Source organism: Mustela nivalis, assembly GCF_964662115.1.
Source record: "Mustela nivalis genome assembly, chromosome: 18".
Classification (NCBI taxonomy): Eukaryota; Metazoa; Chordata; class Mammalia; order Carnivora; family Mustelidae; genus Mustela; species Mustela nivalis.
In genome coordinates this window covers 49,347,356-49,360,991 of record NC_139037.1, presented here as the reverse complement: position 1 = coordinate 49,360,991, position 13,636 = coordinate 49,347,356, and the positions used below count along the sequence as shown (strand labels likewise).

General features: G+C 55.5%; 1 protein-coding gene across 1 annotated transcript; it reads right to left on the bottom strand.

The window, feature by feature from the left end:
• Positions 1-1,423: 1,423 nt before the first annotated feature.
• On the bottom strand, positions 1,424-12,769 carry RDH13 (retinol dehydrogenase 13). Its single transcript, XM_082711422.1, has 7 exons — positions 12,570-12,769; positions 10,350-10,468; positions 8,700-8,855; positions 6,241-6,345; positions 5,177-5,389; positions 4,276-4,377; positions 1,424-2,921 (listed from the first exon to the last, which is right to left on the bottom strand). Exons 1-7 carry the CDS (start codon positions 12,632-12,634, stop codon positions 2,692-2,694), a joined length of 990 nt encoding a protein of 329 aa, XP_082567548.1. The 5' UTR covers positions 12,635-12,769; the 3' UTR covers positions 1,424-2,691.
• Positions 12,770-13,636: the final 867 nt, after the last annotated feature.

Genomic DNA, 13,636 nt, shown 5'->3' with positions numbered 1-13,636 from the left:
CTTGTTTGTGCCTAATTCTTCTCTCTGGAAGCGGCACTTACCGGCTGACATAAAGGACAGAGGTGATCCTGAATCACCTGGGGATCTTCCGTAAAAGGAGGGCGGAGGGAGAGCCAGAAAGACGGCAGTATGAGGATGACAACCACGGCTGGCCCTGTGGACTAAGGAAGGGCCAGGAGGTGAGGAATGTGGGGGCCCCCTAGACGCTGGACAAGGCAGGAAGCAGATTGTCCCCTTGAGCCTCTGGAAGGAAAACAGCTCTGGCTGACACCTTGACGTTGACCCCAAGACCCATTCTGGACTTTGGACATCCAGAACTCTTAGAGAGTGTGTATCATTCAAGCCCCCAGTTTATGGTCATATAGACCAGAGCCAGGGTGCAGGGACCAGGAGCCAACAGACATCTCTGGAACACACGACTGGTCTTGGTGTCGGCCTCATCAAGATCCACATTCAAAAAGAGGGTCTGGTTGGCCTTGCTCAAATCCCATCTGCAGCCCACTCACCAGATATGCAAAGACAAGGAACCCTGACTGAGAGACCTGCCAAACTGTGGACAACGGGAGCAGGACGTCCATGCAGGAGCTCCAGGGCTGGTGAGCAAGTGGAGGTGCAGGGGGGGGGGGTGTCCGGAGCAGCAAGGCTCTGGGCCCTTTGGCCATGAGTCTCTGCCAGCGAGAGGGTGTCATCACAACAACACTGATGATGGGGCAAAGAAGACATCTGTCTCCTGATGGAAGGCACCACGAAGACAGCATTGCTCCCGTGGTACTCCTCCCGACAACACATTGCCTGAGTTTAAGGATCAGGAAATCACAGACAACCCCAACTGGAGCACTTACTATGAAATTCCTGGCCAGGACCCCTCAGAAAGGGCCAGCTAATGAGAGAAAGACCGTTTCTGTCCAAAGCAGGTTAAGGAGATGTGCCAACTAGCAGAACATAGATTCTGGGTTGGATCCTGGGTCAGAAAAGAATTTTGTTAGTGTTTTTGCTATAAAAGATATTGCCACTGAAAAAATCCCAGTGTCTATAGATCGATATCAGATATTAGTACCATGATTGTTATTTTCTTGACCTTGATCATTGTATTTCGGCTATGTTAGCAAATACCATTACATCCAGGCGAATCCTGTACCTGTGTTTAGAGAACCAGGGGTTTCCAGGTTACCCTCCAACTACCATACTACCAGTAGAAGGATTTCTCAAGCTTGAGTTTTTCCGATGCCGCAGTGAGAAATGCGCATGTTATATAAGGCTATGCACACGCGTGTGATCTGTGATTGCGTGACACATGTGTGGGGTGTTATGTATCCCTGGGGTGGACAGACTCCCAGGGATTCCACCTCCTGGCGCTCACACCTTCTCCTGCACTCCTGCACATGCCTACCCAAGTGCATTCATCAAAGAAAACTAACCGTACTGACACAGCCCTGAGCAGTCTTTAATTCTGCCCTCAGCACCATCAGCATTTACAGCAGGGCATGGGCCACTGTTCTAGGTAGCGAAGGGTGTAGAGCAGCATCCCTGGCCTACACAAGTATCTCAAATGTTACAATTTCTTGTTAAAATATGTGTGTACGGATTACTGAACTTTCTGGTGCATCCCCTCCCCCAATTTTGTGTGGGAGCGGAGTGCCAACTTGGATTCTGTCACTGAAGCCACGCAGCTGGTGGGTCTTCCGCTCTCACTATCCCGAGCAGGGCTGGCATCACAAGGCCTGTCCTCAGGGCTGTCCCCGGTGGCTCGGCCAGGGTACGGCACGTGCAAGGGAACATTCAGCAGTGAATGGCCCCATTCACTCAGCTAGGCAAGAACTCATTCATCAACACTCCCTCCAGTGAGGTGGTCAGGTTATTCTGCACGTGCACCAGGGGAGAAACCGTGGCTCAGAGACGCACCTGAGGTCCCACAGGGAACCAGGAACTTGACCATAGCTGGTCGACACCCTCCCCAGCAGTCTGCACAGTGGCCACCACTGGCTCTCCTGACAGGCCCACGGCAGATGGAGCAGATGCCTCCCACAGCAGTTCCCAGTTACACACTCAAGGCAGGTTTCTGAAGGCCCCATGCACCTATGGGCTACAGGGCGCGCTGCACCAGCTGACCACTGTGCCAGGTGCACATCTGCAGTCCTGTCCACTGTGCCTGAGAAAAGAGAAAAGGGCCGCTAGTGACCCCTATAGGGTGGTGTGGACATGGCAGCCAGCGTTCCCTGGGCACCTGCCACCTTCAGGGCAGTACCAGCATGACAGCGGTGATCTCCAGGCTCACACAGCCAAAAGTGCCAGCTAGAGGTGACGTGGGGAGGGCAGTAAGCATTCCTCAACCAACACTGCCACCTAGAGGGTGCTGGGGGTATGACAGTAGCGATCTTGGGCTCAAGCAGCCAACAGCGCCACTTAGAGGGTGACATAGGCATGGCAGTCAGTATTCCTTGGCCAATACTGACTCCCAGAAGGTGCGGCAAGGCATGACAGCAGTGGCCTTGAGGCTCAGGCGACGGGCACTGCCATCCGGAGCGTGACAGGGGCATGGATGTCAGCATTCCTTGGCCAACACTGCCACCCAGAGGGTGCTGCAGACAGAGCGGCCAACCTTGGTTGGTCTTGCTGCTCCATCCTGGTACTCAGCCTCCCACGTAGTTTCCACAGGCTCCAAGAGGTTATTTGGGGAGGGGCTCCAAGAGGTTATTTCCTCACAGAGGAAGCATGAGGCATCTCCAAGCCCACCAGGCGGGCACTTTCAGCCCAAAGTCTCTGGGCTGTCTCCTCATTCTCAGCTTCAGGGGCCGGAGCCTTCTCTTTGAGTCCGTCGAAGTACTTCCCAGAAACACCCTCCAGTTCCTCCGCCACAGCCAGGTACGTGCTGGGCTGGGCTGCCAGCTCGGGGCTCTTGACCAGCAACCAAAAGACAGGCCCTGCAATCAGCCCACAGAGCATTCAGTCCACACACGCTCAGGGAGGACAGGAAAAGCCCCACGCCATCCGTGGGGTTCCCCGGGGCCCACAGGCCAGACGTGGGACTGCAGTCCCATACCAGCCCCCCTCCAGGACTGTGCCTCCCAAGATTCCCTCCACCAGGAGCTCCCTTCCCTGGCACTGCCCAGCCAAATCCCTCCAGATGCAGAGACCGGCCCAAAAGCTGCCTCCCCCAGCAAGCCTCCCTGGCATTTCCCCAGGCAAATGGAAGCTCTCCCTCCTCAGTCAGCTCTGAGTCCTTACCCTATCCCATTTTGCTTTAAAAATAACTTTTATTTATTAAATGTCTCTGGGGCCAGCCTCAGCTTAAGATCCTTGAAATCGGGTACCCACCCCATAAATGATTTTCAGGATTACAAATACTAGCTCTAAAGTTCTAAGTATTTATTCACCTTAAAGCTGGTCAGGCCCTGTGCTGGCCCTGTTAAGGCCCATCTCAACCTCCCAACAACTGTAGAACACTATTACGGCCTCACTTTGTAAGGAGGGAAACCGAGGCCCCAAGAGGTGAAATGGCTTCCCTGGGTGGCACAGCTAGTTTGAGGTGAAGCCAGCATCCCCCTATGCACAACTCCCTGGTCTCCTTCTCTGAGACTCGGTCTGTTTCATCAAACAGGATCCAGCCTGTTTTCTGGGCCTATTCTGACGCCAGCAGGCTGGATACACACATAGAAGTGACTCGTTCTCAGGACCCAGGAAGACACAGGGGAGGGGGAAGAGCCAAGCCGCCGACACAGTATCTGGAGTGTGCAGTTAATTTTGCGTCAACTTGACTGAACTAAGGGATGCCCAGAAAGCCAGTAAAGCCCTGTTTCTGGGCGTGTCCATGAGGATGTGACCAGGAGAGATCAGAACTGGAATCGGCAGATTGCATAAAGACCCGCCCACGCTGACTGGGCAGCCACCACGCTATTAGCTGAGGGTATGAACAGAACGAATTCCCCCTCTCTCTGCGTGAGCTGGAACACCCATCTCCTGCCCTCAGATACTGCTCCTGGCCTTTGGGCTGGGACTTGTGCCATCGCTCCCCCAGTCTGCAGGCCTTCGGGTTTGGACTGGGACTACACCACCAGCTCTCCTGGGCCTCCAGCCTGCAGACAGCAGATCATGGGTTATCACAGCCTCTCTGAATGCACAAACCAGCCCCGCATGACAAATCTCTCCGAGCATCTATATAATCCTCTTGGTTCTATTTCTCGGCAGAACCCTGACTAATCCCCCGAAGAGAGCCCAGGCCCCAGGCTGTGAGGGCAGGGGTTCCGCTCAGGGAGCCCAGGCCAGGAGGTGGCTTACCAAGCGTGAAGCTGGAGAAGGCAGAGCTATGCATGCCCGTGTGCCTGCCCAGCTCCGTCCTGGCCACACCAGGGTGCACAGCGTTGACCGTCACACCCGTGCCTAGGAGAGAAGGGAAGAGGAGGGATGACGGCAGATGCCAGGTTCACCCCCAACCTGGAAGCCTGACATGGCCCACCCTCAGCTTTAGGGTTACCCCATACTGTGCTGGGTCCTACCCTTAACCTCACACCACCCCTCTTGCTCTGACACTTCCACATCCGATGGTTTCATCTTGCAAAGCCATTCTGTTGCATGACTGCCCAGAGCAGAGCCTCCCAAACCTGCGTGTACATAAAAAAATCACCGAGAGGGCTTGAGATGCCCAAACGGCTGGGCTCCACCCACCTCAGGGAACCTGAAGCAGTGGGTCAGGGATGGGGTCTGAGGTGCTGCAGTCAGGACAGGCTCCCAGCTGAGCTGATGTTGCTGGTCCACGGATGCTCTCCGAGGAGCGGGGCAAAGGGGAGGCTTCAGCTTCAGCTCTGTGGACACTGAGGTCCCATCATGCTTTATCCTGTGCATGGAAGGATGCCAGGCGGCTAGATGCCAGCAGTAACACCCGCCCCACCTCCACTCCCTGAAGCAACGGTCACAGCCATCTTCAGACACTGCCGTGGTTGAGCACCACTAGCGTAGAGCACCAACGGCCTAGATGCCATGTGGGATAAACACAGAAGGCCACAATCGATTAGTCATGTCTGCCTCAGGCACCAGAGAACAAGGGGTATGTGTGTTACACATCTGCCTGCTCTGTTCCGGGACCAAGGCTTGACCTCCCCTAGACCCAGGGTTGCAGCAGGACATTCCAGGCCCAGAGCTAGAGCAGGAGGAAGGCCTGTGAGGCTCGCCATGCACATACCCTGCAGCCGCCGGCTCAGCTCCTTGGTAAAGAGGATGATGGCCAGCTTACTCTGGCAATAAGCTGCTCTGGTGTCATACTTCCTTTTCTCCCAGTTCAAGTCGTCAAAGTCTACATGTCCTGCGATGTGGGCCAAGGACGAGAGGTTGATGATCCGTGAAGGGGCCGAGGCTTTCAGTCTGTCCAGCAGCAAGTTTGTCAAAAGAAAGTGACCTAGAGGAAGGACAAGGAAAAGACAGTTTTCACTAAATTCTTAGCTGGTACATAGGATCGTGCTGAGAATAGTACCTCCTTTGACCTTCCCAGTAACCCAGGGCTCTCGACAGGGGCCAGTTCTCTCCCCCACGGGACATCTGGCAAGGTTAGAGGTTCCAGTCATCATAACTCCAGAGAGAGAAGGGGGGTGCTCCTAGCATCTGGCGGGAGGCAGCCAGGGATGCTGCTGGACACCCTGTAGTGCACAGGATGAGCCCACAGCAAAGAGTGACCCAGCCCCAGACATCAGGCCCTGCAAGAACCCCAAGGGGATGGACTGCCTCCCGCATCTCCCTCAGCAACAGAATTGTGGCTGTGCACAGTACTGCCCAGTGAAAGACTACATTTCCCAGACTCCCTTGCAGCAATGTCAGGTCATGTGACTGCATCCCAGCCAATAGGATCCGAATGATAGCAATGTGTGTTACGACCTCCAGGGCCTCAGCAAGGGCCGTATTTGGAGAGGGGTCTTCACAGTGAAAATGAGGTCACTAGGGTGGGCCCTGATCCAGTGATTGGCGCCCACCCAGTATCTACCCGCCTTGCCCTTACTAACAGAACTCCAGTCACATCCAGGGTGACAGCGGGTGGACAGCATGAGTGACTGATGGACAGACAAACTGGAGGACAGACAAAGGCTCACATGGCCAAGAGATGGACAGAGGATCCGAAGGACTGACAGGGCATCCAGCAACGAAGGGGAGCCTTGGAGCCCGAGTCCAGCCCACCGGGGACCCCGCTCACATCCGGGTCCACCGCTCACATCCGGGTCCACAACACGCCACGCAGCCCTCAGCCCGGGCCCTCACCCAAGTAGTTAACGCCAAACTGCATCTCGAAGCCGTCCTCCGTGGTCCAGTGCGGGCACCGCATCACAGCCGCATTGTTGACCAGAACATGCACCTGCTTCTCCTCTGGAAGACAGAGGTGAGGGCAGACGCCATCAGCATCTGGGCCTGCATGGAGGGCCAGCACAGCCAGGGGTACAGTGCCCCCGGCACTGGGCCGAACAGTGCCTGGAACATTCATGTCCACCCGGAGCCTGTGAATGCAACCCGTGTTTGGAAAGAGTCTTTGCAGAAAGTCATCAGGTTAAGAGAAGGTCACAGCATGGGCCCTAACCTGGGAGGACACAGACCGAGACCCCCCAGGAGACAGAGGCAGAGACTGCAGCGACACAGCAAAGAGCAGAGCGCCGGGGACCAGCAGCCACCAACAGAGGCTGGAAGAGGCAGAGGGCCTTCTCCAGTCTCGGGAACAGGGCCGCCCAGCTTACGCCCTGATCTCGGACTTGTGGCCTCCACAAACATGAAGAGAACGGGTTCTCATCTCAAGGTACTCAGTTCACTGCACTTGACCACGGCAGCCCCAAAAGACAGATACATGCCCACCTAAGGCCTGGAGGCCTTTCCTGGAAAGGAAAAGAAGCCACACCTGCAGGGGCCCCAGGCATCAGACTGAGGGGTTACTCGTGGGAACCCCAGCTCGCTGGGCAGCCAGTGCTGCACCTGATTCCAGACCTAGCACTTCCTCCCATATCGGTTAGCAAGGGCCACTCTGAGAAAGCATCACACAATGGGCCGCTTGAACATACTGTGTGCCGGCCCTGCAGGTGGGAAGCGCGGGGTCGGTGCGTCTCAGGGCTGTTTCCTTCTGAGGACCAAGGGCCACAGGGGAGAACCTGCGCTAGGCTCTCTCCTGGGCTCCTAGGTAGCTCAACTCCCAGTCTCTTCCCTTGGGCCTGTCTGCGTGCTCACCTCCCCTCTGTATGAGGACACCAGGCTTAACCACCTCTCTGCAGACCAGGTCTTATGCTGAGGTCCTGGGGGTCAGGACCCCAACGCACCTTCGGAGGGCACACAGGAGAACCCACACACTCTGGCAGTGCTTTGCAGGATCCGTGGAGACAACAAACTAGTTATCGAGCATCGATGAAACAGCCTCTGCCTGCCTATTGGAAGGGCCTGCACAGCCGTCGGGAGCTCCCACCCTGGAGCCCCAGGCTCTATCTACCCTGGGCAGCTATACAACCCTGGCCAAGTCACACAGCTTCTTTGTGACTCAGTTTCCCCCTCTGTAAAAACAGGTAACACGTGCACGTGCTGGGCCCGATGAGGGAGAAAAAGCAGCACAGCTCCTCACGTATTACAGGTTCTGATTGTATTAAAAAAACCAAGGCAGGGGGGCGGGGCCTGGGCAGCTCTGTCGGGTAAGCATCTGACTCTTGGTTTCAGCTCAGGTCATGATCTCAGGGTCGTGAGATCGAGCCCCAAGTTGGGCTGCACTGGGTGCAGGGTTCCCTCCCTCCCTCTGCTCCTTCCCCTCCGCTCATGAAACCTCTCTGTAAAAAAGACAAAAGCCACAGGGCGGTCTCTACACCTGCCTGCTTTATAAATGCATAAACTGTCTCCAGAAGGTCACACGAGGACCCTGAGCACCACTAAGGAAGGCAGCTGGTAGCCGGAGGCAGGGAGGTGCTGGCTGCACCCTGGTGTATCCTTTCTGAATGTTTAATCCCATAAAATGGTACTCCTGTTCGAAAATATAAAGACATGAGCCAGTTCTGAGAACATCCGGTGGGGAGCGAAATGAGCGAGTCAGGGAGGCGGAGTGGGGGAAACGCCGGCGGAATCCCTGCACCTGCAGAAAGACACACCCAGCAGAGGAAGCAGGGGTCGGACATCACCCCATGCGACCCGCACTAGACTGGGCGCAGAGCCTATGTCCCAGGCAGCACCCACCAGCCTCAAGGGCCAGAAGCTGCAGGAACCGCCGGCTCAGTCAGTCAGCATTTCCACTGCCTCCAGCTCCCCATACACCTAACCGCACCCGGGCCTCTGCATCTTGTCGGCTCTGATGCCGACGGAGCTCATCTTCCTGCAGAGCAGGAGTCCCACAGAGCAGACTTGCCCTGTAAGGGCCCAGACTACATATTGTTGGCTCTGCAGGCCAGATGGCCTTTGCTGCCACCGGACTAAAGCAGCCGCAGGTAATACGTAAACTAACGGGCACGACTGAGTGCCGAGAACTGTACTGGCGGACGCTGATATTAAACTTCCACACAGTGTTCACATACCCAGAAATACTACTCTTCCAATTTAGGCAACAGTTGAAATGTAAATGTTTCCACGTGACAATGGAAGGAGCTATAAAAATGTACAATCTTCACCCATAGAGACATGCATCTGTCCGAAAACACCAGCGCCACACCATGGGACTTGTGGCCACCCAGGACCTCATCCCCCAAGGCCAGCATCGTCCCTCCTACCTTCAGTGATCTTTGCGGCAAACTCTCGGATGGACTTGAGGGAGGCCAAGTCCAAGTGCCGGGCCCTGACGCGGTGATTAAGGGTCTCCCCGCGAATGTCCTTTGCCGCCGCCTCACACTTCTCCATATCTCGACAGGCCAGAATGACGTTGCCTCCTGCGAGCCCAAGGCAGGAAAAAATTAGTTTTTAGATCCTCTCCCAGGTACAGACACCCAACAGACATGAAAACACAGGCACCGTTTACAGCGGCCGAAAGATGGACACCACCCAAATGTCCACCAGCAGCTGAGCAGAGAGGCACAAGGCGTCCATCCAGACCATCAAACCTACTCGGCCACGGAAATAATCGTGACATGCGCTACCACGTGGACGGACCTCACGAACGTGCTCGCTGGGAGCAGCCGGTCATGAAAGCGGACACGGCCGATGATTCCGCTGATAGGAAATACCCGGAACAGGGCCAATCGACAGGAGGCAGGATGGCTCCCTGGGAAGAGTGGGAACGCAGATGACCACTAAAAGGACCGAGCTGTCATTCTGATGAAAACGTTCCGAAACTGACTGGCAACGTTCGCACAACTCTGGGAATATACTAACCACCATGGGGGAATTGTGTGACGTGTGGACTGAATTTCTGTAGGGCCACTAAAAAATAACTTTGAAAAATTAGAGAAGTGAGAAGCAGCAGGGACTGGAGGAGGACGGGCAACCACGAGGTAGATGGCATGGATCTGTGGATCCATGTGGATCCCTGTGGCTCGCTCCCTGCCGTGGGCCCAGCTGCCTCCCCTCACATGGTCCACGAGGGAACTCAGTGGACCCCAGATCTGTCCATCCTCTGTTGGGGCCCAGCCCTCCAGATCCAGTGGGGGTGTCCATCCAATGTCACTGCTCAGCCTCTCCTGGGAGGACTACATGCCCCCTCCTCGGGGAAACGCCATGTGGTGGAGGGGGCAGGATGCCGCCCATCACAGCCCCCTCCAATCTGACCTCAGAAGGAGACCGGCAGCTCCAGCCTGGCCAATCGGGACCCGTTCCCCGGGCACCTGCAACCCATCAAGCCCAAAAGGAAGTTTCCGATCTCCCCCAGCCCTCACAGCTGCCCTGCCACAGCCTTCCCACTTCAGCCAAGAGCAGGTCTGGTCTCCCCGTTGCTCAAACCTAAATCCTTGACTTCTTTTCTGGAGCACGATCCAACAGGAAATCCACTAACTCTAACTTCGAAAGCGATCACTCCTCCTCCGTGGACGTCCTCCATAACCCCAGTCTGACCAGGACAAAAACACTGAACGCACCCAAATCGAGGGGCCTTTAGAACGCCTGACCAGTAAGCCTAGAAGGGCCTGAAACCTGATTCTGAGCCAGGCCCCAGCCCAGCCATGAGCACCAAGTCAGCTATAGTACAGAAGCACACAGCCAGTGCAGAGAGAAAAACCAGCACTAGCAGCCACTGGGTGGCCACAGCCTCCTCTGAGACCCATCGTCTCCCTTGCCTGTCAGGGACACCAGCCCTTCTGGCTTAAGCCGACGGGAGTCTGGTCTCTGTCATTTGTTACCAAAACCATCAAACGACCTTACCAACCCCTGAGAATGCAAGGCCTCCACCCCAGACCACACACCCCAAGACCAGGTGCCCCCTGGGACTTCACCTCTCCTGGCCAGTTCCATGGCTGTCTGCTTTCCGATCCCCGTGTTGGCGCCAGTCACAATGACGGTTTTCCCGGGAATGGTGGCCTTGCTGGGACAGGCCCCGCCCGCAACGTAGTCTCTGTAGGTAAGAAGCGAGGCGGTCACTTTGGTCCACGTGTGCACTGTGACTGTTACAATCTTGGGCGCTGTGTTCCCACAGTGATAAGACAGGAAGGACATCTCCTAACTCCGTGGGGGCCCGTGTGGTGTTGCAGGCAAAGGCTCCGCATGGCTGGGTGTTGGGGAGGCTCCGCACGGGAACATCACTACTTTGCAAAGACCCAATGGACTGGTTTCCTATGGCTGCTGTAACAAGTAACCACAGGCTCAGCCAGTTAAAACCATGCACAGGTAAATCTATGGGTCGGCAGGCCGGAGCCCAAGATGGGTCTCATCGGGAGAAGGACAGGTGTTGGCAGGGCTGTGCTCCTCCTGGAGGCTCTAGGGAGAGGTGGGTCACATGCCTTTTCCAGCTCCAAGGGATGCCCACACTCCCTGGCTCACGGCCCCTCCTCCTCAGCACAGCATCTTCAGGTCCTGACTCTGAAGGACCACTGTGACTGCACTGGGCCCCCACCTGGACAATCCAGGACCACCTCCCCATCTCAGGGTCCTTAACTCAGTGGCACCGGCAGAGTCTCCTATGACAGGCAAGGGAAGACCTTCACAGGTTCTGAGCATGAGGACATGCACATCCTTGCGAGACTCTTACCCTCTACCCACATTCCCCAGAAGCCAAATACTGGAAACAAGCGAATGTCACTGATAGGGGCCGGGCCAAGCAGACAGTGCCACCAGCCTATGACAGAAGAGCCTTGTACAGCATGGAAACCACCACCCTCCCGGGGCTAATTCTTTAAGTTAATTAAAAAGAAATAACCATCCTCTTCCCCAGGGCATTCTGCTAACTGTTCATTCTACCCATCCCAAGTTGTCCCTTTAGTATTGTTACTATTTTTAGCTTCGTCAAAACTGAAAAACAAGACTATGAATAAAAAACTAACAGCAGCTGATGAATTTTATCAAAAGAGGAAATTATTTCCATTTAAAAAAGAATCATCTCCATTTTCTAGAACTTTCAAAAACACCCAGTTACCATCCTAGAGCTGCAGTGTCATGAATTATAAATCACAAGAGACAGCCCAGCTACACGAAAATGACGTTATTGGGTCAGAAGCAACAAGTTCACCGTGAAGCCTCATCACAGCGCAGGCAAATAAACCCAAAGGTAATTTATTCAAAGAGATTTACATTCTATGCTTCATACCCTTTAAAAAAAAAAAAAGTATTTAAATATTCCAATTACTTGGAGCACCTGGGTGGCTCAGTGGGTTAAGCCTCTGCCTTCAGCTCGGGTCATGATCTTGGGGTCCTGGGATCAGGCCACACATCGGACTCTCTGCTCAGCGGGGAGCCTGCTTCCTCCTCTCTCTCTGCCTACCGCTCTGCCTACTTGTGATCTCTCTCTGTCAAATAAATAAATAAAATCTTTATATTAAAAAAAAATCCCAAATTACTTTCAGGCCTCCCAGCTAATCTCTTATTTTGTGTAAGTGTAATAAAATTATATATTGCTAATTCTTTTTTTTTTAGTGGCAAGAACACAGGAACTGCACGCTCTTCACAGGTGTTTAAGGACCATATTGTTAACTGTAAGCGTAACACAGTGGAACTGGGAGTGCTCTGTGGGATGGCTATCATCATGGACCGCACCACCCAGACACACTTCCATCCGCCGAGAAAGTTCTACCAAACAGTGCTGCTCTAGAATATTCGGGAGCCGGGTCTTCTGTGGGGTTTTGAGTGCGTTAGCCTAGAAAAGACAAGAACTCTGTGTGTATCCCATGCAGTACAACCGTTTTGTTCACCGAGCTGGACAATCCGGTTTGCGTCTCTGATTGCGGGTAACGAGAGCTTAGGGGGCCCTGGGTGACGCATGGGGTCCCCCAATGCCTGTCTGCAGGATAGACTCACTAATCGATGACCAGAAGGTTTCCAGGGCCCGGGCCCGCCCCTTTCCTCAGGGTGACCTTGGGCCGTGACCTGCCCTCGAGGCCCGCCCTAGGTTTGCCCCGCCGCACTGTCTACACCGGTCCTAGGCCGGCGACCTTCAGGCCACCTGTCCCCGGCCAGTCCCCACCTGGCGGCCGCCGACCCGCCCACCCGGGGCGCGCACTCACCGGAGCAGCACCGCGCCACCCACCGCGGTGCCCAGCACGGACAGCGGCAGGAGGTAGCGGTTCATGCCGGGAAGGAGCTAGGGTCCGACGCCGAGCCCCCCGCGGGGTCTTTCGGAAGAGAGGAGCGGGCAGCCGGCGAGACCCACGTGAAGAAGGGCAAGCTCTGCTCAGCACGGAGCTTCCGGAAAGGGGCGGGGCGCTGTGGGCAGGGCTTCAAGGGGCGGGCCTGCCCGGAGCGGGGCCTATGAGGATGGGCCCCCGCGCCGCGGCAGCCAGGAATGGGAGGTTCCGGAGTCGTGGGCGTGGCCGCGTACTGGGGGCGGGGCATGGGGGGCGAGCCTGCGCACTGTTCCATGACATCACGTTCGCGGTACTGTCACCGCGCGGCTGTTCCACAAGAGGCGAAGTTAGAGTCCTGCTGCTTCCGCCGCGCCCCGCGCTGCCGCTCGCAGGCTGCGCTCCTCTGTGTGCCTTTCCCATATATCAGCCTCTTCACACCTAAAATGCGTGTTCACCACTAGTACCTTCCTCATGGACGATGAGAGAATTTGAGAATTTCGAGGCTCCGGGCCGGGACCTACTGGCCTGGGACTTCCCAAACCCCTGGTGTCCTGGGAGATCAGGGCAAAGACTCTAGAATCTGAGGGAGGAGGGGCTGGGGGTCTGGACTTCCGGGTCTGAGGGAGGAGGCGCTGGGACTGGACTCCTGGGTCTGAGGGAGGAGGGGCTGGGGGTCTGGACTCCCGGGTCTGAGGGAGGAGGGACCGGATGAGGACTCCTGGGTCTAGGGGAGGAGGGGCTGGGGTCTGGACCTCCCAGGTCTGAGGGAGGAGGTTTTGGGTGTCTCAACTGCTGGGTCTGAGAGAGAGGAGGAGATGGAGGCCAGGACTCCTGGATAAAATATTATAAATGCGTACAACGGATCATTATTAAAAAAAAAAAATGAATGAAATGCTGCAATTATGACAGCCGAGATGTGCTACAAAAGTATCATTCTGCTTGAAAGAAGCCAGTCGCAGAAGACAGCATGCCGTATGAGTCCAGTTATATGGCATGGTTCTAGGAAA

What these genes read in the sequence shown, in the direction of transcription:
- RDH13 (XM_082711422.1), bottom strand. Translation starts at nt 12,634, where the DNA reads ATGAACCGCTACCTCCTGCCGCTGTCCGTGCTGGGCACCGCGGTGGGT. An exon ending in GGTGGCGCGGTGCTGCTCCG is followed by an intron (nt 10,469 to 12,569) that starts GTGAGTGCGCGC and finishes TCTTACCTACAG; the next exon opens with AGACTACGTTGCGGGCGGGG. An exon ending in CATGGAACTGGCCAGGAGAG is followed by an intron (nt 8,856 to 10,349) that starts GTGAAGTCCCAG and finishes TTGGGCTCGCAG; the next exon opens with GAGGCAACGTCATTCTGGCC.